This window comes from Lissotriton vulgaris, chromosome 12 (assembly GCF_964263255.1).
Source record: "Lissotriton vulgaris chromosome 12, aLisVul1.2, whole genome shotgun sequence".
NCBI classification, from domain to species: domain Eukaryota; kingdom Metazoa; phylum Chordata; class Amphibia; order Caudata; family Salamandridae; genus Lissotriton; species Lissotriton vulgaris.
Genome location: NC_141700.1, coordinates 544,331,306 through 544,354,588, shown reverse-complemented (window position 1 = coordinate 544,354,588; position 23,283 = coordinate 544,331,306). Strand labels below are relative to the sequence as shown.

Here is a 23,283-nt window from a genome sequence, read left to right as displayed (position 1 = left end):
GTAACTTTTGGAATATGATGATTGATTTTAAAGTAATAACTCGAACAGATAGTGACCACCATGCGCTTTCACTAGAACTAAAATCTCTGAACCCGACCAATGTGTCTCCCACAACCCCACTCGATTCGAGGCTGACTATCACCAACTGCAAGAGGAAAGTTCGGTGGGCTAACTTCCTTCAATCACAGGATAGGATGAGCAGTCTTTATCATGCGCTCATTCCTGTGCTTGAAGAGATGTCTGATATGAACATGCACCCTAGAGATGCCACTACCCTGGAAGCGGTAGAGACCAACTACGCGAAGCTAAGAGAAGTCGCTCTGACTTTTTTTTTTCCAAACAAAACTATGAGACCCTTTAAGCCATCATCTCACCCATGGTTCAATAGCTCATGCTGTAAGGCCAAAAGAACACTCATATCCTCAATTAAAACCAATAACCGCGAGTTAATCAAAAACTCAAGGAAGGCATATAAATTAGCACTTAGAGAAGCTAAACAAAGATGGGAAAGGGAAACCTGGGATTCGCTGAAAACAGCTCCCGGGGAGAGAGATATGAGGGTGTTCTGGGGCATTGTAAACACAAGCTCATCTGCCCCTAAAGAGGCAGTTGAACCGAACCTAGCTGAAGAGGTATGGAGGGAGCATTTTGAATCCCTCTATGCGGAAGAAAATAGTCCTGAGCGAGACCCTTCTGCTAGTTGCCAAGTGGGAGTAGTCTAGACCGAAAGTACTGGGACATCCATATCCTTCCAAGTGAATGACACATCCTTAAGTATAAGTTCAAAGGAAATCGAGTTCGCGCTGGCAAAAATAGCACCCGGTAAAGCTCCAGGCTTGGACAAGATCCCAGGGGACTTATATAGGAGCGAGGAATCTATATGGACTCCGTACCTTTGTGTCCTCTTCATTGCCATACTGGGTGGTATGAAGATACCCTCTAGTTGGTTGGGAGCAAAGATAATTCCCATCTTCAAAAAAGGTTCCCCATTCCTCCCAACCAACTACAGGCCAATTAGCCTTATAGACATACCCCAATTTTGTTTTGCAAGAGTACTGTTAGCCAGGCTACAATCCTGGATGGAAGAAAATTAGGCATTATCTTGCCTCCAGGCTGGATTTAGGGAAAAGCTGTCGACCCTTGATAAAGTCCTAAGACTACAGCTACTATATTGGAAAACTGTTAGTCTAGAGGGGGGCAGCCTATACCTAATATTTGTCGACTTAAGGTCGGCATTCGATCTGGTGCAGCGGGAAAAACTTTGGTTAGTCCTTGGATCAATAGGTGTCCCGCCATATCTAGTCAAACTTTTTAGGCGTCTCCACCAAGACAATTTTGCCCAAATGAGACATGGCAGAGAAGGAAAACTCACCGCCCCATACCAGTCAAACGCGGCGTACGCCAGGGCTGTGTCCTGGCTCCTACGCTTTTTAGCCTCTCTATTAACAGGCTGATTAATGCCTTACAAACAGCAAAAGTCCTAGATGCCCCTAAATTAGCCTCCCGCCGTATATCAGCAATGATGTTTGCCGACGACACTCTGTTGATTTCAAAATCCCCAATGGGGATCCAAAGGGTTTTAGGCAGATTTGAACTTTTCTGTAAGGATAGCGGTCTAGAAATAAAACTTCAAAAAACAAAATTATGGGGTTTAACAGTCCTAGAAGCATACACCCAAACCCCGCTCTAAACGGCAAACCTTTGGAGAGAGTCGCATCATTTATATACTTAGGCATTACCATAACTGATGATATGAATTGGGGGGCCCACATTAAAAAGTCAACACTAAAACTAGCTCAATCTACAGGAGGATTCATGAAGGTTTACAGTAGGTCTGATAAGAGAGCGGTTAGCCCGGCACTATAAATATACAAGATACAAGCACGAGGTGGATCAATATACGGTGCCGAGCTATGGGGCCACTCAAAATTGGAGTCCTTGGTAAAGGTGGAAAACCAATACCTTAGACAACTATTTAGGTTACCCATAAGCACCCCATTGGTCCCGCTGCGTTTGGATGTAGGAGTGGTGGCAATCACAGATTTATTAGGTCTAAAACCGCTAATGTTCTGGCGGCGCTTGTGGACTACCCCAGAACTTACAGTGTACAGAGAGGAATTAAGGGAAGTTATGTTGTTACCGGGTGCCGCAAAAATTCCCTGGTTTGCTTACATCAAACTCCCCTTAAACAATATGGGGTTGGGTGAATGGTGGTCGGAACCTGCCCGAGCCTGTTTCGAATTGTCGAGGAAAGAGCTGAAGACTAGATATGAGGACTCTAGGAGGGCCAACTCGGATCCGGCCCCATTACTGGCAAGCTCACTTCAGCCTTCTTAGAAATAAAAGAGAAATCCTGTTATGAGGCAGTTTTAGATTTAATTACTCCTGTGGAGGCAAGAAAGCTCTTTCTACAATTTAGGTATGGGGTCTTATCGCTTAAATGTTTCACAGCTAAATGGAAAAACCAGACCATGACCCACTGCCGCGCATGTGATTTTCCTGTGAAAACGGTGTTACACGTTTTCTTTGCTTGTACTGGCTACCAAAAAGCCAGGAAAAGGTAGCTAGTCCAGATCTGTAGGAATATAGGTAGTAGATATTATATGGATGCCTTTCGGATATTGAAGTCAGACTTAAGTATTCCGATTGTCTTCTCTGTAGCAGGATTTGTGTTCTCTATGTGGAACACTAGAAGGGCTCTCTTGAAACTTGTCAGGGAGGAAGATGGGCCCCTCGGGAACAATGTTACTTCATAATCTGTATAACCTGCCGTGACTAAGGGTTGTGTTACTAGTGCATGGAAGGGTTCTATTCTCTTTTTTCTCAAGAACTTTTTAACTTAGAATATTTATTTATTTATTTATTTATTGCACTACGCACCAATCACTTTATGAAATCTATTGTGCAATCACCTTTTGGAAAAATATAAGATACTTCATCATGTTTAGATGCAGCAGGGGGGCCAACTCCAATCTCCTAATTTTCTGTGTTTGTTCCCATGAAATGTTGTTATAGCCATGCTTTTTCTCTGCCTATTTTAATGTATGTTTTGTGAATCTGTGCTTTTAAGGCCGTTTTGGCCGAAATAAAGTTTTCTGAACTATGCAGGGGCGGCCTTAGGCATGTGCAAGCCCCCAAACCCCAGGGGCCACCACGCCAGGCCTGAGGCACTTATAAATGGCGCACGGGCCATGGCTGGGCCCCCTGAGGCTCTTAAATATGGTGCGGGCCCCTGCCAGGGACCCTGGGGCTCTTAAGAAATGGTGCAGGGGCCCCGGCCTGGGCCTCTACCTATGCTCCCTGCCCAGGGCCACCATGAGCCTAGAGCCACCCCTGAACTATGAACTATGGTTTTTTAAGTGAATATATATATGCACTGGGAAACTAAACACCCACTTCCTTTACAAAGAAATGGAAAGTTTGCATCTCTGCAACCTCTCTAATTTTTCACCTTAGTCATCTTCCACTCAATCAACACAACAACCACAAATACACACACCTACTTGCTACCATTCTTCGCTGAGCTTATCAATTATTCTTCTTTAATTCAAATTCAAAGTGCAGGCCATTTATTCAGCCTTCTTGGTAACTACTACCCATGAATAGCAGTGGTTAATTTGCACACTTCCGTCCTTTCTTGCGTCTTTTCTACCACACACTGGGGCAGGTTTACAAGCCCCTTGCGCCACTTTTGCATCATTTTTCCCACAAGCTTGTAAATCTGCCGAACTGTGTGTACTTTATGCACTAGCTTTCTTCCTTAGATGTAGTACTAGTTTCTCTTGCTCCCACTGCAGAATCCAACCCCCTATCTGTGTAATGACCTGGAAATTCAAAGATCCACTTCACTGACAATGCAGTGGGTAGTTTGCGTCTCTCCAGCCTTTCCTATTTTTCATGTTTTTCATCTTCCACTCAATCTACACATCATCCACACATACACACATCTAATTACTGCATTCCTTAGCTGTGATTATCAACTATTCTTCTATTTTATATTCATATTCAAAGTGCAAGACCTTTATCGAGCCTTTTTGTTGTAACTACTGTTCCAGGAATTCTGCTCATACACAGAACTATGCATAAAGACTTAGTACCTCAGTGAATTATGGTGTACCAAAACCCACCTTACTACACAAACCCCCTACCAGACTAGCAATCAGTCTAGCAATCAGTCACTCATTGGTTCTTCGGCCTAGAGCAAAAACACCAATAACTAGTCAACCCAGAACATGCAACTTAAATTACATGAAGTAAACTGGATAACAAGAGCACTCTTTCATTATAGTCTTACACAAGTCCAAAATAAGATGTAAATAAAGACACGTGCAACTTTGAAATGTTTATTTCTAACACCATAATCTCATGCACAGTACCTTAGATAATACAACCAAACATATTATCAGAAACAAGGGGTCAGCATTGTTACTATTCTATCAAATACAAACGGAAAAAGCATCCTATAATGTTAAAGGTAAACACATTTAAAATATATCTACATTTCACCCTTCCTACCTAACAGATTAGTTTATACCTACCGAAAGTCTCATAGGATTACATGGGCAGACCCATACCTCTGGTAGTCAGCAGTAGGGCATCACATTCAGTGCTCCACAAACTGTCAAGATACAAATGTTCTCCAACTGTGTGTAACTTTGCCTCCACAATGCATTATGAAACGCGCAAGTATCAGAGGTGGCCACAGCTGCATATGTGTTATGACTCGAACGTGCGAGGATCATTCTGAATAAAAGACACAGTATTCAAGATAACCTTGATGTTCCATGCTCTCACTATACACACAAAACTAGCGAGGCAGTTTATAAATCTAGCATACCAAATTATTCTCATATAAACCAAAATACTCAGCGTTCTCTAAACAATATCACAAGTATGTGTCGTGTGCAAAGCAGAGCAGGACAGCAAAAATAGCGTGTAAGCTTCTAATAAACAGATGCTAACTTAACAGGGTGTGAGTGTAAGGCTCAGTCCCACGGCACCCTACCTTGATCGAAGCACGTGATATAAACGTGGGCGAATTAGAAACGCAGAGTTCAAGCCTAAAAAGCAGAGTCAAGTTCACATTTCCAAAAAAAAGTTATTTGCTCTTTGATAGAAAGCAATAGCTAAATAATAAAGAATACGTAGAAAAATCAAAGAGTCTTAATCCAACAGCATGTAAGCACAGTATGTAGCAACAGCCTCCAAGAGGAAGTCATTGTTCTCATCTGAAATCATTTCAGGCATCCGATTGAATAGTCGGAAAGAACATACATGTTCCTCAACAACCGGAGCCTCTATCACCATCAGAGGAAAACTCAGGTCATCTTCAATGTAACTGCATGCCAAGAAGTCATGCGCCGCTGCAAAAACATTCCAACGTCCCATTATTCCATGTATCGCTGCTAAGGCCATAATCCCGCTGCCAGAACAGAGCAATTCATGAGCAACTAAGGGGCTCATCAGCTGATCATAATATGATCAGCCCAATATGTACAACAGCTTGCCACCCCTTATGTTCCCACCCGCACACTCAGATCCTCTACTCAGGCGAAATTCCAAGTTCCGAGAATTAAACTGTCCCGCATGGGAGGTCGCTCTTTCGCCTATATTGGCCCTACTCTCTGGAATTAACTCCCATTGTCCCTTCAGCTACAATCTGACCTTCTATCTTTCCGTAGATCCATCAAAACTTGGCTTTTTAGCCAATCGTTTTTTATTTCTTTTTTTTATCCTGCTTCCTCTGTCAGTGCCGGGAAACCCTTTGGGGTAGCTGTGTGCTGTTATATAAATTTAAATAACATAACATAATCCTCGTTGGGAGACACCGTACTGCAGAGACTCAAATCCAGGGCCCAGTCGAAATCGCAGCTCAGGCAATAGAAGACAGGTTGAACGCATGTGAAAAAGGAAAATCGAAACGACAATCCATAAGCTGCACTCAATGTAGCCAGAGGCAGCGCTCCGTAATAACTAAGCATTCGGTTGCGGAGCAGCAACAACCAGGACATATTCTCGTCTGCTGCAAGATGTGCATCAATATTTAAGTAAACAAATTAATACAAGCACACCGGCAACTAATGTGAGCATTAAGGAGAATCCACCAAAGATGCTGGAAAAAATCGAATGAAAAAACACCGACAAGACACCAAATATACTTTCTACCGAAGTCACAATGCCACTGCTTCTAACTTTAAAAAAGTAAGGTAACCCCGTAGTCAAGGAAACATTAAAGATACTCTAAATTAACTCCCCAAAATTCAAGAGCACGTCTGTATTTAATAAATCATGCACTCCTGTGCGGGTGTTTGCTACATGAAGGACAAATGTTCCTGTAGCAGATATAACAGCGACCTCTTTTTGAGACAATAGCGCTCTTATACGACTCATTTGGTTGACTCTGCTTTCAAGGTTGAAATCGACAGCCGGATGGAAACATCCAGCTTCCCATGCAGAGGAGTTAACACAACTTTTTTTTAATCAAACCACAAGCTCAGTTACCATAATCACATAGAGCCCCCGACCAACCCGTTCTCAACAAACATAAAAACATGGCGACGCTACATTGATGATATTTTCGTCATATGGGAGGGCATTCAGGAAGCTCTAAACAACTTCCTCCTCTGGATCAATAGTCGGGACAATTACCTACGTTTCACTAGCACCAGCAGCCCAACTGAATTGGCCTTTCTAGACCTCAACCTAAAAGCAAACCAAAATGGACTAACCACCACAACTTTCTACAAACCAACTGCAAGGAACTCTCTCCTCAGATTTGAGAGTTTCTATCCGAGACCCCTAAGGGAAAATCTCCCCTACGGGCAATTTCTACGTCTCAGACGCAACTGCAGTCACATTCAGGACTACAAACAACAAGCTACAGCCCTGGTCCACAAACTGGAGGACAGAGGATACCCTGCCAGAAATATAAAAAGCACCTGCAAGAGGGCTCGGAATCAGAATAGGGAAGCACTACTGGAAACAACCATCAGGGCCCCTGAGGAACCACGACTTACCTGTGTGACAACATACAACACAGCATCGAACCAGGTTTCCAACATCATCAACAGAAACTGGAAGATTATCCAACTCGGGCACAAGAAACTGGGAAAACCCCGCTTCGCCTATAAGAGAACGAAGAACCTCAAAGACCAACTGGTCCATACAAGACCAAGACCCACTTCCTCTCCGCCCAGCAGCACAATCCTCAATGCCTGGGGCCTTCCCAAGCTCACAGGCCACCAGCCATGCAATAACTGCAGCGTGTGCCATCTGACATCAGCATCAAAAACCCTCAATCTAGAAACAGGAAAAACCTGGACACAATGACAGTTCACTAACTGTAACTCCTCAAACCTAATATACCTGATAACCTGTAGATGTGGACTCCGCTACATCGGGATGATGTCTAGGAAAGTAAGGACAAGAATGACAGAACACAGAAGTACCATCCGATGTGGCAAAAATATCAGTAAACTGACGGATCATTTCCTAACTCACACCCACACCCCAAACGGCTTCACATGGACAGTCATTGAACAATTTGACCCTACAAATAATAACGACAAATTCCTCCTCCAAAAAGAACAGCGATGGATATACCGTCTGTCCACCCATACAAGGGGCCTGAACGATTCCATCCCGTGGAACTCCATCAACCTGTGAAAAACAATGGGTCCCCTATGCCCTCTGCCTCTCAGTCTATAACAGAGTACCCCTCTGATACTCCCAACCAGAAAAAGTAAATAGTGCTCTCGAACTCAGGCGCTTATACAGCGCCAACCCTTTGGAACCTCTGCATGTGCCCACAACGTGCAACCGTAGACGCGCTAATCGCTCTTGCACAAGCGCCCCACAAGCGCCTCTTTGAAATCAACTGCAAGCCTAATGCGCGCATGCGTGCAGAGCGCTCCCGAGCGCATGCGCATAACAAACAATGACAGTGCAGTCAGCGAGAGCGCATCCCTCCCTCTATTTCCACTTATCCCAGGTGGAACCAACGACCGGGGCTACTTAAACCCGATCTCAAGGTCCTCACTCACTCGTTCCGGGCACCGCAGAAGGACTACAGGTCCAAGGAGGATCTAGACTGGGAATACCGTGAGTAACTCAACACTACCGCTACAACTGGGGTAAGCAACCTCTTTTCTCCCTACAGGTTGGATATGAACCATTAGTTTCACTATCCTTGTCCTAGGGTCTCTTTCTCTGTCAGGTGACCCAAGGAAGCTTTTGACAGCAAACAGCCAGTGTGAGGATACCAACCTTTACTTACCTGTACCTCACAAATGCTAATATCCGCTGTCCTAGCTCACCACAACAATCGGTTCTTATTAAAACCCATGTAGGTCAAACATGACCACACCATAACCGCGTATAGGTCGTTCACTCAGAAATGGTGCAGGGGCCCCGGCCTGGGCCTCTACCTATGCTCCCTGCCCAGGGCCACCATGAGCCTAGAGCTACCCCTGAACTATGAACTATGAACTATGGTTTTTTCAGTGAATATATATATGCACTGGAAAACTAAACACCCACTTCCTTTACAAAGAATGGAAAGTTTGCATCTCTGCAACCTCTCTAAGTTTTTCACCTTAGTCATCTTCCACTCAATCAACACAACAACCACAAATACACACACCTACTTGCTACCATTCTTCGCTGAGCTTATCAATTATTCTTCTTTAATTCAAATTCAAAGTGCAGGCCATTTATTCAGCCTTCTTGGTAACTACTACCCATGAATAGCAGTGGTTAATTTGCACACTTCCGTCCTTTCTTGCGTCTTTTCCACCACACACTGGGGCAGGTTTACAAGCCCCTTGCGCCACTTTTGCATCATTTTTCCCACAAGCTTGTAAATCTGCCGAACTGTGTGTACTTTATGCACTAGCTTTCTTCCTTAGATGTAGTACTAGTTTCTCTTGCTCCCACTGCAGAATCCAACCCCCTATCTGTGTAATAACCTCGAAATTCAAAGATCCACTTCACTGACAATGCAGTGGGTAGTTTGCGTCTCTCCAGCCTTTCCTATTTTTCATGTTTTTAATCTTCCACTCAATCTACACATCATCCACACATACACACATCTAATTACTGCATTCCTTAGCTGTGATTATCAACTATTCTTCTATTTTATATTCATATTCAAAGTGCAAGCCCTTTATCGAGCCTTTTTGTTGTAACTACTGTTCCAGGAATTCTGCTCATACACAGAACTATGCATAAAGACTTAGTACCTCAGTGAATTATGGTATACCAAAACCCACCTTACTACACAAACCCCGTACCAGACTATTATTATTATTATATAAATTTATATCGCGCTACTAAGCCCCAGGGGCGTCAAGGCGCCTAACCAAAAATCTAGCAAAGGCAGAATGCGATTATTACAAATAGGCCTTGATGAACAGCCAAGTTTTGAGCGCCTTTTTAAAGAGCAACAAAGATGGTTGGGCTTTAATCTCTAGTGGGAGAGAGTTCCATAGTCTCAGGCCACACTAGAGAATGCTCTGCTGCCCCAGCGAACTTCCCTAATTCTGGGGACCACCAGCAAATCAAGTTCAGATGATCTAAGGGTTCTACAAGGTATATGACGAGTTAACAGAGAGCCCAAAGGGCTTGAAGAATCATCCGAAAGAGCTCTAAAAGCCAAGCACAAGATCTTAAAAGAGATCCTTTGTTGTATCGGAAGCCAATGGAGGCTTTTTCTGGCCATCATGGCAGAGGATGCATTGGGTAGGGCTAAAACAAAGCGCGCAGCAGCGTTCTGGACAACCTGAAGGCGCTGCGTGAGTCCCTTGTTGACACCTGCATAAAGAGCATTGCAGTAATCCAACCTGGAACCCACTAACGCGACCACTATCTGGTTGCGTGCTTGAGGGGAAAGATAGTGCACGATTTTTTTCAGGATCTTGATCACTCCCCAGCACGTGGCCACTGTTCGATTAACCTGTAGGGTCATGGACAAGGAAGTATCAAACATAACGCTGAGATTTCTGGCCGATTGGGAAGGAGATGGACACGTTCCCAAAGATGGAGGCCACCACTCACTCGACCAAATATCCTGGTCCTTGCCAAAGACCAGGATCTCGGTTTTATCGCCGTTCAACCTTAGGGAGTTCTGAATCATCCACTCCGAGACCGTCTGCATACAGGTCCTAAAGTTGACGGCGGAAGTGGTGAGAGAGTGGGCCAGAGACACCATGATTTGCGTGTCATCGGCGTATGAGACGACCTGCATCCCCTGCGATTTTACTAGCCTGGCTAGGGGAGCCACGTAAATGTTGAATAGGGTCGGGCTCAATGCCGACCCTTGTGGCACCCCATACTGCAAGGATTTAGCAGGGGAGAGGAACTCTCCAAGCATGACCCTCTGCTCTCTCAGATGTAGGAAAGAGTGCAGAAGGCTCAGGGCCGACCCTGCAATCCCCGCCTCCCTCAAACAAGATGTTAACGTAGAGGGAGACAGGGTATCAAACGCTGCTGTGAGGTCAAGCAATACCAACACAGTGGTTTGGCCCGAATCCACCTTCATCCTGATATTATTCACAACCATAGTCAGGGCAGATTCCGTGATATGGGCCTTTCTGAATCCGTGCTGGGAACTATCTAAGAAGCCAGAGGAATCAATAAAGGCAGATAAATGCTAGACTAGCAATCAGTCTAGCAATCAGTCACTCATTGGTTCTTCGGCCTAGAGCAAAAACACCAATAACTAGTCAACCCAGAGCATGCGACTTAAATTACATGAAGTAAACTGGATAACAAGAGCACTCTTTCATTATAGTCTTACACCAGTCCAAAACAAGATGTAAATAAAGACACGTGCATTTTTGAAATGTTTATTTCTAACACCATGATCTCATGCACAGTACCTTAGATAATACAACCAAACATATTATCAGAAACAAGGTTGTCAGCATTGTTACTATTCTATCAAATACAAACGGAAAAAGCATCCTATAATGTTAAAGGTAAACAAATTTAAAATATATCTACATTTCACCCTTCCTACCTAACAGATTAGTTTATACCTACCGAAAGTCTCATAGGATTACATGGGCAGACACATACCTCTGGTAGTCAGCAGTAGGGCATCACATTCAGTGCTCCACAAACTGTCAAGATACAAATGTTCTCCAACTGTGTGCAACTTTGCCTCCACAATGCATTATGAAACGCGCAAGTATCAGAGGTGGCCACAGCTGCATATGTGTTATGACTCGAACGTGCGAGGATCATTCTGAATAAAAGACACAGTATTCAAGATAACCTTGATGCTCCATGCTCTCACTATACACACAAAACTAGCGAGGCAGTTTACAAATCTAGCATACCAAATTATTCTCATATAAACCAAAATACTCAGCGTTCTCTAAACAATATCACAAGTACGTGTCGCGTGCAAAGCAGAGCAGGAAAGCAAAAATAGCGTGTAAGCTTCTAAAAAACCGATGCTAACTTAACAGGGTGTGAGTGCAAGGTTCAGCCCCACGGCACCCTTCCTTGATCGAAGCACGTGATATAAACGTGGGCGAATTAGAAACGCAGAGTCCAAGCCTAAAAAGCAGAGTCAAGTTCACATTTCCAAAAAAAAGTTATTCGCTCTTTGATAGAAAGCAATAGCTAAATAATAAAGAATACGTAGAAAAATCAAAGAGTCTTAATCACACAGCATGTAAGCACAGTATGTAGCAACAGCCTCCAAGAGGAAGTCATTGTTCTCATCTGAAAACATTTCAGCCATCCAATTCAATAGTCGGAATGAACATACATGTTCCTCAACAACCGGAGCCTCTATCACCATCAGAGGAAAACTCAGGTCATCTTCAATGTAACTGCATGCCAAGAAGTCATGCGCCGCTGCAAAAACATTCCAACGTCCCATTATTCCATGTATCGCTGCTAAGGCCATAATCCCGCCGCCAGAACAGAGCAATTCATGAGCAACTAAGGGGCTCATCAGCTGATCATAATGTGATCAGCCGAATATGTACAAGAGCTTGCCACCCCTTATGTTCCCACCCGCACACTCAGATCCTCTACTCAGGCGAAATTCCAAGTTCCGAGAATTAAACTGTCCCGCATGGGAGGTCGCTCTTTCGCCTATATTGGCCCTACTCTCTGGAATTCACTCCCATTGTCCCTTCGGCTACCATCTGACCTTCTATCTTTCCGTAGATCCATCAAAACTTGGCTTTTTAGCCAATAGTTTTTTATTTCTTTTTTTCATCCTGCTTCCTCTGTCAGCGCCGGGAAACCCTTTGGGGTAGCTGTGTGCTGTTATATAAATTTAAATAACATAACATAATCCTCGTTGGGAGACACCGTACTGCAGAGACACAAATCCAGGACCCAGTCGAAATCGCAGCTCAGGCAGGTTGAACGCATGTGAAAGAGGAAAATCGAAACGACAATCCATAAGCTGCACTCAATGTAGCCAGAGGCAGCGATCCGTAATAACTAAGCATTCGGTTGCGGAGCAGCAACAACCAGGACATATTCTCGTCTGCTGCAAGATGTGCATCAATATTTAAGTAAACAAATTAATACAAGCACACCGGCAACTAATGTGAGCATTAAGGAGAATCCACCAAAGATGCTGGAAAAAAAATCGAATGAAAAAACACCGACAAGACACCAAATATACTTTCTACCGAAGTCACAATGCCACTGCTTCTAACTTTAAAAAAGTAAGGTAACCCCGTACTCAAGGAAACATTAAAGATACTCTAAATTAACTCCCCAAAATTCAAGAGCACGTCTGTATTTAATAAATCATGCACTTCTGTGCGGGTGTTTGCTACATGAAGGACAAATGTTTCTGTAGCAGATATAACAGCGACCTCTTTTTGAGACAATAGCGCTCTTATACGACTCATTTGGTTGACTCTGCTTTCAAGGTTGAAATCGACAGCCGGATGGAAACATCCAGCATCCCATGCAGAGGAGTTAACACAACTTTTTTTTAATCAAACCACACGCTCAGTTACCATAATCACATAGAGCCCCCGACCAACCCGTTCTCAACAAACATAAAAACATGGCGATGCTACATTGATGATATTTTCGTCATATGGGAGGGCAACCAGGAAGCTCTAAACAACTTCCTCCTCTGGATCAATAGTCGGGACAATTACCTACGCTTCACTAGCACCAGCAGCCCAACTGAATTGGCCTTTCTAGACCTCAACATAAAAGCAAACCAAAATGGACTAACCACCACAGCTTTCTACAAACCAACTGCAAGGAACTCTCTCCTCAGATTTGAGAGTTTCCATCCGAGACCCCTAAGGGAAAATCTCCCCTACGGGCAATTTCTACGTCTCAGACGCAACTGCAGTCACATTCAGGACTACAAACAACAAGCTACAGCCCTGGTCCACAAACTGGAGGACAGAGGATTCCCTGCCAGAATTATAAAAACCACCTGCAAGAGGGCTCGGAATCAGAATAGGGAAGCACTACTGGAAACAACCATCAGGGCCCCTGAGGAACCACGACTTACCTGTCTGACAACATACAACACAGCATCGAACCAGGTTTCCAACATCATCAACAGAAACTGGAAGATTATCAACTCGGGTACAAAAACTGGGAAAAACCCAGCTTCGCCTATAAGAGAACGAAGAACCTCAAAGACCAACTGGTCCATACAAGACCAAGACCCACTTCCTCTCCGCCCAGCAGAACAATCCTCAACGCCTGGGGCCTTCCCAAGCTCACAGGCCACCAGCCATGCAATAACTGCAGCGTGTGCCATCTGACATCAGCATCAAAAACCCTCAATCTAGAAACAGGAAAAACCTGGACACAACGACAGTTCACTAACTGTAACTCCTCAAACCTAATATACCTGATAACCTGTAGATGTGGACTCCGCTACATCGGGATGACGTCTAGGAAAGTAAGGACAAGAATGACAGAAAACAGAAGTACCATCCGATGTGGCAAAAATATCAGTAAACTGAGGGATCATTTCCTAACTCACAACCACACCCCAAACGACTTCACATGGACAGTCAACGAACAATTTGACCCTACAAATAATAACGACAAATTCCTCCTCCAAAAAGAACAGCGATAGATATACCGTCTGTCCACCCATACAAGGGGCCTGAACGATTCCATCCCGTGGAACTCCATCAACCTGTGAAAAACAATGGGTCCCCTATGCCCTCTGCCTCTCAGTCTATAACAGAGTCCCCCTCTGATACTCCCAACCAGAAAAAGTAAATAGTGCTCTCGAACTCAGGCGCTTATACAGCGCCAACCCTTCGGAACCACCGCACGTGCCCACAACGTGCAACAGTAGACGCGCTAATCGCTCTCGAACATGCGCCCCACAAGCGCCTTTTTGAAATCAACTGCAAGCCTAATGCACGCATGCATGCAGAACGCTCCCGAGCGCATGCGCATAACAAACAATGACAGTGCAGTCAGCGCAAGCGCATCCCTCCCTCTATTTCCTCTTATCCCAGGTGGAACCAACGACCGGGGCTACTTAAACCCGATCTCAAGGTCCTCACTCACTCGTTCCGGGCACCGCAGAAGGACAACAGGTCCAAGGAGGATCTAGACCGGGAATACCGTGAGTAACTCAACACTACCGCTACAACTGGGGTAAGCAACCTCTTTTCTCCCTACAGGTTGGATATAAACCATTAGTTTCACTATCCTTGTCCTAGGGTCTCTTTCTCTGCCAGGTGACCCAAGGAAGCTTTTGACAGCAAACAGCCAGTGTGAGGATACCAAGCTTTACTTACATGTACCTCACAAATGCTAATATCCGCTGTCCTAGCTCACCACAACAATTGGTTCTTATTAAAACCCATGTAGGTCAAACATGACCACACCATAGCCGCGTATAGGTCGTTCACTCACCTTACAAGCCGGCTACAAAATGTGATTAATTTTCTTACAATACTAAAATGACTCTTCTTTGTACGTTTGTCTCTGTCCTTGTTATATGTAGCAAAACCAGAGGGAATCCCCCTCTTACATGTAATCGCACCTTAGAGAGTGCGACACATAAACCAACAACACAAACACTATAATTTAGTTTTTTGCACTTTACACACATACTCACTTGGTCCTGAGGAAAGCCAGTTTTAAATTTAATAAGGCCTGGCTGAAACATGTAGACCACACAAGACGCAGGAGGTCATAATTCGCACTCCACCGCGTCTAACTGCCTTTTTATTGCTAACAGAGGCCCAGTCATTAAACTTATTTATTTACCCTCGGGTACTGGGACCTACTGTATAGCTTTTAACTTCACTTTCTCACTCACGACACTGCACACTCAGCGAATATACCAGCTCCGCAGTAATCTGGCGTCGAAGCACACCCGCGACACATTCGGTGTCACTGTGGTGGGCCCGATGATGAAGCATGCCACCAACCAGGTTGGTGGGTGAGGGCTTCATGAACAAACCAACAGGTTTGCCAGCTAGCGTACTTCTTTGAGTCCCCCTCCCACTGTAATTATAGCTAGTCCTATTTGATCATTACATATAAATTTAAATAACATAACATAATCCTCGTTGGGAGACACCGTACTGCAGAGACTCAAATCCAGGGCCCAGTCGAAATCGCAGCTCAGGCAATAGAAGACAGGTTGAACGCATGTGAAAAAGGAAAATCGAAACGATAATCCATAAGCTGCACTCAATGTAGCCAGAGGCAGCGCTCCGTAATAACTAAGCATTCGGTTGCGGAGCAGCAACAACCAGGACATATTCTCGTCTGCTGCAAGATGTGCATCAATATTTAAGTAAACAAATTAATACAAGCACACCGGCAACTAATGTGAGCATTAAGGATAATCCTCCAAAGATGCTGGAAAAAATCGAATGAAAAAACACCGACAAGACACCAAATATACTTTCTACAGAAGTCACAATGCCACTGCTTCTAACTTTAAAAAAATAAGGTAACCCCGTAGTCAAGGAAACATTAAAGATACTCTAAATTAACTCCCCAAAATTCAAGAGCACGTCTGTATTTAATAAATCATGCACTTCTGTGCGGTTGTTTGCTACATGAAGGAAAAATGTTTCTGTAGCAGATATAACAGCGACCTCTTTTTGAGACAATAGCGCTCTTATACGACTCATTTGGTTGACTCTGCTTTCAAGGTTGAAATCGACAGCCAGATGGAAACATCCAGCTTCCCATGCAGAGGAGTTAACACAACTTTTTTTTAATCAAACCACACGCTCAGTTACCATAATCATGTAAGCGATGCCTGCTAACATTGCACAACAACCTCCATTATTTCAAAGTAAATAACTCCCGTTTCCAGTAAACTGAACGTTGTTATGATAGCAGGTGTCAGACTACCTTTCCAAACTCAGTCCAAATTAGGCGCATCTTGTTTACAAGAGCCATGCAATTGTATGTGTCTACAAATTAAGGAGTGATCTGCTGCTATTGTGCAATCCTCGCCATTCAGATAGACTTCTTTTCCCTCCTTTAGGCACCTATATGTAAATGGTAATAACCAAGCTTCATGGACATAAGCGCTGCCTAAACATCCATATCTGCCTATAGCATAGTATTTCATGCAAACCTCAAACTTAAACAGGTTAAAAAATAATGTTATGATACTGTGGATAAGCCACACACCTGAATTGGATCTTCAATGAGTGACCACTTCTAACCATTCTCATAGCGCGCCCTGTGCTCTGAGTTGAAAGTGAGAGAGTGATCACACCATAGTTTATACTGCTAATCATTCTCAGCATACGCTACGAATACACTTTGACGTTACGCGTCGTATCAAAGCTTCCGTGTGACGTCATGTACGGCTCCCCGTACGCGAAACATGCACATGTTTTTAATTGTTTAAAAACATATATTCATGTATTTAATGAACATACTAACAAAAGACTTAATCTAGGATAATTATGAAATCATTGTTTTTTTACTTTTAAAAATCCTATATTACTTGTATATTGTATGAGTGGAGCTGCGTGGCCCTCCGCCTGCTGCCCTAGACTCCACCACGCCCAGACCCGGTTCATAAGCACTTGTGATCATCACCACGAAACCATTAGCACACATATCGCTTTACCACACATTCTTTTACAACTAGTATGCATTTATCACGCATAATAAACGCATAATCTTAATAATGTTTTTTTGTTGGCGAACACTCGTTGTAATGGCTGTGGCTTACGTCCTTCAAATTAGTTTCTAGGTATACGTGTGACCAAGTCTGATAAGATCGGAGGCCAAGGACAAACACCGTGGTGTCTGTGGCAGGAAATCTCATCGATCACAGAGAAAATATGCGCAGGGTAAAATGAAAGTAACAGGTATAATAAAAATACTAAAATGGCGGTTGAACGGAGTATGTAATCAACGTTTGGGGCCTCGACACTACATTTCAAATAAATATACATACAATATGTTTATTAATATGTAACAAAAGTGTAGCACCGGATGACACACACGACCCGGGAAAAGAAAGCAGCAAATTTAATACCTAAAATCAGGAGAGGTTTGCTTGGGGAACTTGGAGAAAAAGAAAAACAGTGCACTTGGAAACAAGGCTACACATGCGTAGAGAGTACAACTGATGCAGGAAAAAAAAACGGAAAGTTTTACATACGGTTATAGAAATATAGCTCTAAAAAAATGGCCCCCGGAATTCGCCCCCCCGAGACCTAATGAATAAAACGGACTTCTAGTTTTTTTTCCCTTTTCCACCGTGTACGAGTACCACACACGTACTCCGCGATTTTTTATTTTAAAAACAAGAAAAATTGACCCTAAAAATCCATGTACGACCCCCTGAGCAAGCCTATAAGGTCAGAATGTTTCTAACCTGCTCCCTTTCCTTATTTCTCAACGTTGTTTTACTGATTTCTTGTGACTCGGTTCTACCGAGGTACAAGATGGCCGCCAACAGTTCCTGGTTTCGAGTGTTGACAGACAGTTGACAGCCAATCAGCATGCAGCTCGCGCTCATAATTGAACGGATCTCCGTCCGCGTGTAGAACTCTGTCTCTAGATATCGCTATGATTTTACTTGTTATTTTCTCAGAAACTACAGAATGGATACACACCATTTAACAAAAAGCACAATCTCCGAACCGAACTCCACCTCTCTGCCAAATTTGGTGTAATTCCGTTCAGCCGTTCTGTGGAAAATTAATTTGTGCTGACAAACATTGTCTGCGCCATCTTGCCTTTTTCCCAATGCCACACTTTTGTCGTGCACAGCTGCCATTATAGATGCCTTGGTCAGACCCACTCTCTGCACGCCGCTGATCCCCAGCGCGACCCCCCTCCACCCTCGTAAGCTCCCCCTCCCCCCCACGCACTGGCCACCCCCACTCTCTCTCTCCCTCATGCATGGGCCATAAAACCCCTCCATCTGCGCTGCTCTTCCCTGGGAATCACACCCCGTGCCTGCCCGACACCTCCCTTTCTTCCTATTCACTGTCGCACCCTCTGACACCCCTCTTCCTCCGTGTCCTATTGTCCAGGCCGGTCCCAGGCTATCACCTAGCCCTGAGGATGCAGTTTATGGCCCCAACTGTAAAGAATCGCCCCTCTTCAAAGGAGTTACAGTAGATCAAGGCCCCCACCCCATGAGATCCGTCACGCCGCACGCATTCCGGGAATCAGCGGAATGCCCTGCTGTTCCTGCCATCTGATGACGAGCCTGTATTATGATTGGGGAGGGGATTCTCACTGTAAGGTGTGTGGGAACGAGCTTGAAGTGGGGATCCCAAGGATGTCTTTCCGTGCATCAAAGTCTTAACAAGAATGTATCACGTGTAATAAAGCAATAAACCTGTGTATAAGAGGCCAGGCCTCAGAGATGTGGTTAGAGCACCTCGAGAAGATTCCCTGTTGGTCTGATCGGATGTGTTCTCCTCCGGAGAGAATAAACCTTTGTTTCCTGCCTTCCGGTCTCCAGCGCCTGCCTCTTCATTGATTCATACTCTGTGGGATAAGAGGCGACATCGCTGGGCAATACTTAAGGTCATTCCGTTCGTTGATTGCCTTCCTGCTTTACAATTGGCGTCCCAAGCATGGGGCCCATCAGCGACACGTGGATCCAGTGGGAGAGGTCCTGACGACAGAGTGAACGACTACAGCGATTGGGAGAGCTCCTGTCCGATAGACCCTCGTCTGACAGCCGATCATCCGAACTTCACTGGTTCCGAACCGACCTCTCTCGAGTGATCTACGGTCCTGACTGGGAACCATCAGGAGTGCCGCGGCAATATCGGAGATTGGAGGACAGTCGGGTGCTGGACGCGGAAGACGAGAAACAGCCCATGCGGTCCGGGTAAGGTCGTGTAAAACGACAAATTGTGAAACGATGATGGTTCTTTGAGACATTCGCTGCTTACAAACGGGGAAGAGTACAAACACTCTATCTTCCTTTGTGGACAGTGAAGGGTGGGTAACGCGGACTTTTGTCCCCCTTTTGTAATCTGTCGTGCCTATCTTTTCTCCCCACTGTTTGTTTGATTGATTGATTGTCAGGGTAGCTCCCTTTTCTTTGATTGTCAGAGCAGCTCCTTTTTGAGGCATTCCCTGTCCGCAAACGGTGAGGGATGGAAAGAGTCTCTCTCCCTTTGCAGATAGTGAAGGATAGGTAACGCGGACCTTTGTCCCCCTTTGTAATCTGTCGTGCCTATCTTCTCCCCACTGATTGCTTATTTGGATCTAGTTCTCTTGAAGCATTCACTGTTTGCAAACAACGTAGAATAGCAATATTCTGTCCAGTCTTTGCAGGTAGTGAAGGATAGGTAGTGCGGACCTTTGTCCCCCTTTGTAATCTGTCATGCCTATCTTCTCCCCACTGAGTGGTAGCTGGTTCAGCCCGGACCGTTTGTTAGAGGTGGATCATCCAGTCCCACTGGAAGGCACCCCTAACAAGGACATGTTCACGAAACATGGATTAGTCGCTATAGCATATAGCAAATTATGGCACAGGTATACGAAGAAGGAACCCCAGAGTCAGTGGCCACTGATAGGATCCTTTGAAGAAAGCAAACTAGATGCACTAGTTGAAGTTCTAAAAACTCGTAGAACGACACCGACCATGCTAGACAGCGTTGGCCTGTGGCGCAAAGAAGCTGTACAGCGAAAGAAGAAAGAGGAAGCTAGGTTAGACAAGGAGCTACGTAAAGCAGCCCACCTAGCCGCAAAGAAACTAGAGGAAGAAATAAAGGAGAGAGAGGAAGCTAAGCGGAAACGAGAAACCGAAACATCGAGTCAGTGTCCTGTTAGAACACCCTCTGCGGTCTACCCCGAATTACCCTCGAAACAGCGAGCCAACGATGATCTCTTATTAGGTCCTCCGATCATCTAGATGCCCCCTCCATATGCCCCTTCCCAACCTTCAGCACAACACTCGCTGCCCCCAAGCACAGGCGAGAGTAGCGCCAGGGCCTCGGCCCCCATGGCCTCCGCGCCGGCCGACCCCCTCGCACCAGATACAAAACAAGCAGCAATGTTAGATGACCATGAGGCCCGAAAGGCAGAACCCACGGGAACGAACAGGTTGGGCAAAGATGAGCGAGCGGGGATTGACAAGGTAGTCAGGACACTAGTAGAACGAAAGGAGAGTGAGGAACACATCATGGATATATTCAACTCATATGCGGGAAGCCACAGACGACACTTTGTCGTACGATTGTGTTATCATGTCCTAAATGCTTATGAGGACCGATATCGAGATAAAGGTCCCGAGAGCCTAACGACTCAGGTATAGAAAGGTTGATATCGGGGATGAGGGTGAGTGTGACGTGACAGACCTCCTTGCGCGTACACTTGAGGTTTTCCACCACCTCACTGAATCAGAGGTGGAAGCTAAACCTACGACGCCTGTAGCGACCGAACCACAAATAGAACAACCTAGCACCATGATGCCGATAAGAGAGGCTGCCCCCTACTGGGTTCCCCCACGAGGTCAGGGAACACACGATGATGTTAACCACGCGGATGCAAGAGGGAGGGTAGTGTACAACTGGGTCTACCAACCATGGGATCGGCAGGATATTCTGACGTTCCGAAAATCTCTGCCTGATTTACGTAAAAACCCCACTGCCTTCTACACTGAACTAGGTACAGCCTTAGGTTCCACTATCATGACCCTAGCGGACATCGATTTGTTCTTCGGGTTATGTCTGCCAGCTGATGTGTGGAAGCAGATCCGCAAGGTCGACCACCTTGAGCTGTTCGGATATACCCGGAGACAACTCGATGAGATCGACAAGCAACGAGGAGCCGGACAGAAACCCGTAACGGCTATTCTTGAACTCCCGGACAAGATCGTCCAGAAACTCAAGACCCTGATTCCCGAGAAGAAAATAGACTGGTCAATAGTGACGGCCTGTAGACAGAAACCACAAGAAGACGCTTTGGAATACTTTTCTAGGTTCGAAACAGTGTTCTCCGACTACAGCGGCCAAGATATGACCACTGCAACCGGACACCACTTGTTCGTCCAGAACTTTGTGAAGGGTCTGGTGCAAGAGGTTTCTCAAAAGCTGCAGGCGAGTGAAAGCAGCTGGGCAGCCTCTAAACCCGCGGCTATCCTCCAGATGGCCCAATACTATGAGCATCAGAAAAATGAGAACGACAGGGCATCCGAACGTAAAAAGAAGGAGTTGAAAGAGAGGGTCATGATAGCTCAACTGTAAGGGGTGACGATAGGTAGGGAACCCTCCAAAGGAAACTACCAGTCGACAGCCCCTAAAAATACACCCTCCAGAGAACGAACGTCCGTACCCTATGCAGGCCGAAAGGACTTAGATGAAAACCAATGCGCGTTTTGTAAGGGATACGGCCACTGGAAGTCGCAGTGCCCGGTCCTTCATGAAACAAACAAGAACCGAGAGGCTAGGGACGAGACAAACGGACAAGGGAACAGGAACCAGGGACGGGGACACACCAATGACGTTAGCTATGACAGATCAAGCCGACCTAACACATTTGACCGCCCACGACAGAATCAGTATCAGCAGTTCGATTGCGAGAACGCCCACGACTTCACATAGGACAGCCAGGGACAAGGGAGGGATCCAGTCGAGCTTTGTGTTGACCAGCAAGGTCCTTACGTCACTGCTAAGGTCCTGGGTACGAAGTCCCCATTTTTGGTGGACACTGGGGCAACACGCAGTGCGTTATCCAAACGACTGATTCCAAGGGCACCCTTGTCTGGCTCACACGTGACATCGATAGGCTTTGATGGAACGCCCTCTACTAATCCCTTATCTGCACCGATTCCCTTTGACTTAGAGAACAACATCACAGACACAACCTTCCTGCTATCCTCCAACACCCCCGACGCCATTATGGGTCTTGACCTCCTGAAACACTTTCGAGCCACCATTCGGTGTTCCCCAGATGGAGTACGGGTCATACTGTACGATAACCAGAATCTGTTCAGGCCTTGTCCCACCCGATGCATGTTTTCCATCACTGACGCTGACTTGTCCCTACTCGACACTTTACCCTCGTACCTTTGGGCCAAGACCGACTCAGATGTAGGACGCATGATGATAGACCCTGTACACATCACAGTACGACCTGACGCTACGCTCCCAAAACTCCCACAATATCGGATATCGTCTGAGGGCGAGAAGGCACTGGTAGAAATCATCCAATCCTTAGTCGATGCAGGAGTGGTAGAGGAAGTAGTCAGCAACGTCTGCAATAGCCCTATCCTACCCATTGTTAAGAAACAAGGCGAGGGAGATGAGAAGGCTTATCGCTTCATCATTGACCTCCGAGAGGTGAACAAAGTAGTTGTACCTCAGTACCCAGTAGTCTCCGACATCACCACTATCTTGACCCTGATCCCCTCCACTGCCACTGTCTTCACCGTCATAGATCTCAAAAATGCTTTCTTTTCCATCCCCATCCATCCAGACAGCCGATACCTCTTCGGCTTCACCCTAAAGGCCCGTTCATATAGATTCTGTAGAGCACCCCCGGGCTACACTGAGAGCCCCAGCATCTACAGCCAGGCTCTCAAGAGGCAGCTGGACGCAGTCCAGCTCCCGTACGGAGTGGTGTTAATCCAGTATGTCGACGACATTCTCCTGGCTGCCGATACTACTCCACTTGCCATCACAGCCACCATCCAACTCCTGCACTTCCTCGCGGAGAACGGTCAAAAGGTCTCCAAGAAGAAGCTGCAGTTCTGCCAACCCCAGGTGACATACTTAGGCCACCTCCTGTCCAAAGACGGGAGGAAGCTCACACCCGATCGGATCCGGGCCATCCTAGAGACCCCTGTTCCCA

The 23,283-nt window shown here is 45.5% G+C and overlaps 1 protein-coding gene across 1 annotated transcript; it reads left to right on the top strand.

The window, feature by feature from the left end:
- The first annotated feature begins 19,422 nt into the window (after positions 1-19,422).
- Positions 19,423-23,041, top strand: LOC147677696 (uncharacterized). The gene is made up of 2 exons (XM_086946490.1): positions 19,423-22,559; positions 23,003-23,041. Exon 1 carries the CDS (start codon positions 20,898-20,900, stop codon positions 21,675-21,677), a length of 780 nt encoding a protein of 259 aa, XP_086802616.1. The 5' UTR covers positions 19,423-20,897; the 3' UTR covers positions 21,678-22,559; positions 23,003-23,041.
- The last annotated feature ends 242 nt before the right edge of the window (positions 23,042-23,283 follow it).

Bases quoted from the DNA above. Each gene is read 5' to 3' on its own strand.
- LOC147677696 (XM_086946490.1), top strand. From the start codon at position 20,898: ATGATGCCGATAAGAGAGGCTGCCCCCTACTGGGTTCCCCCACGAGGT.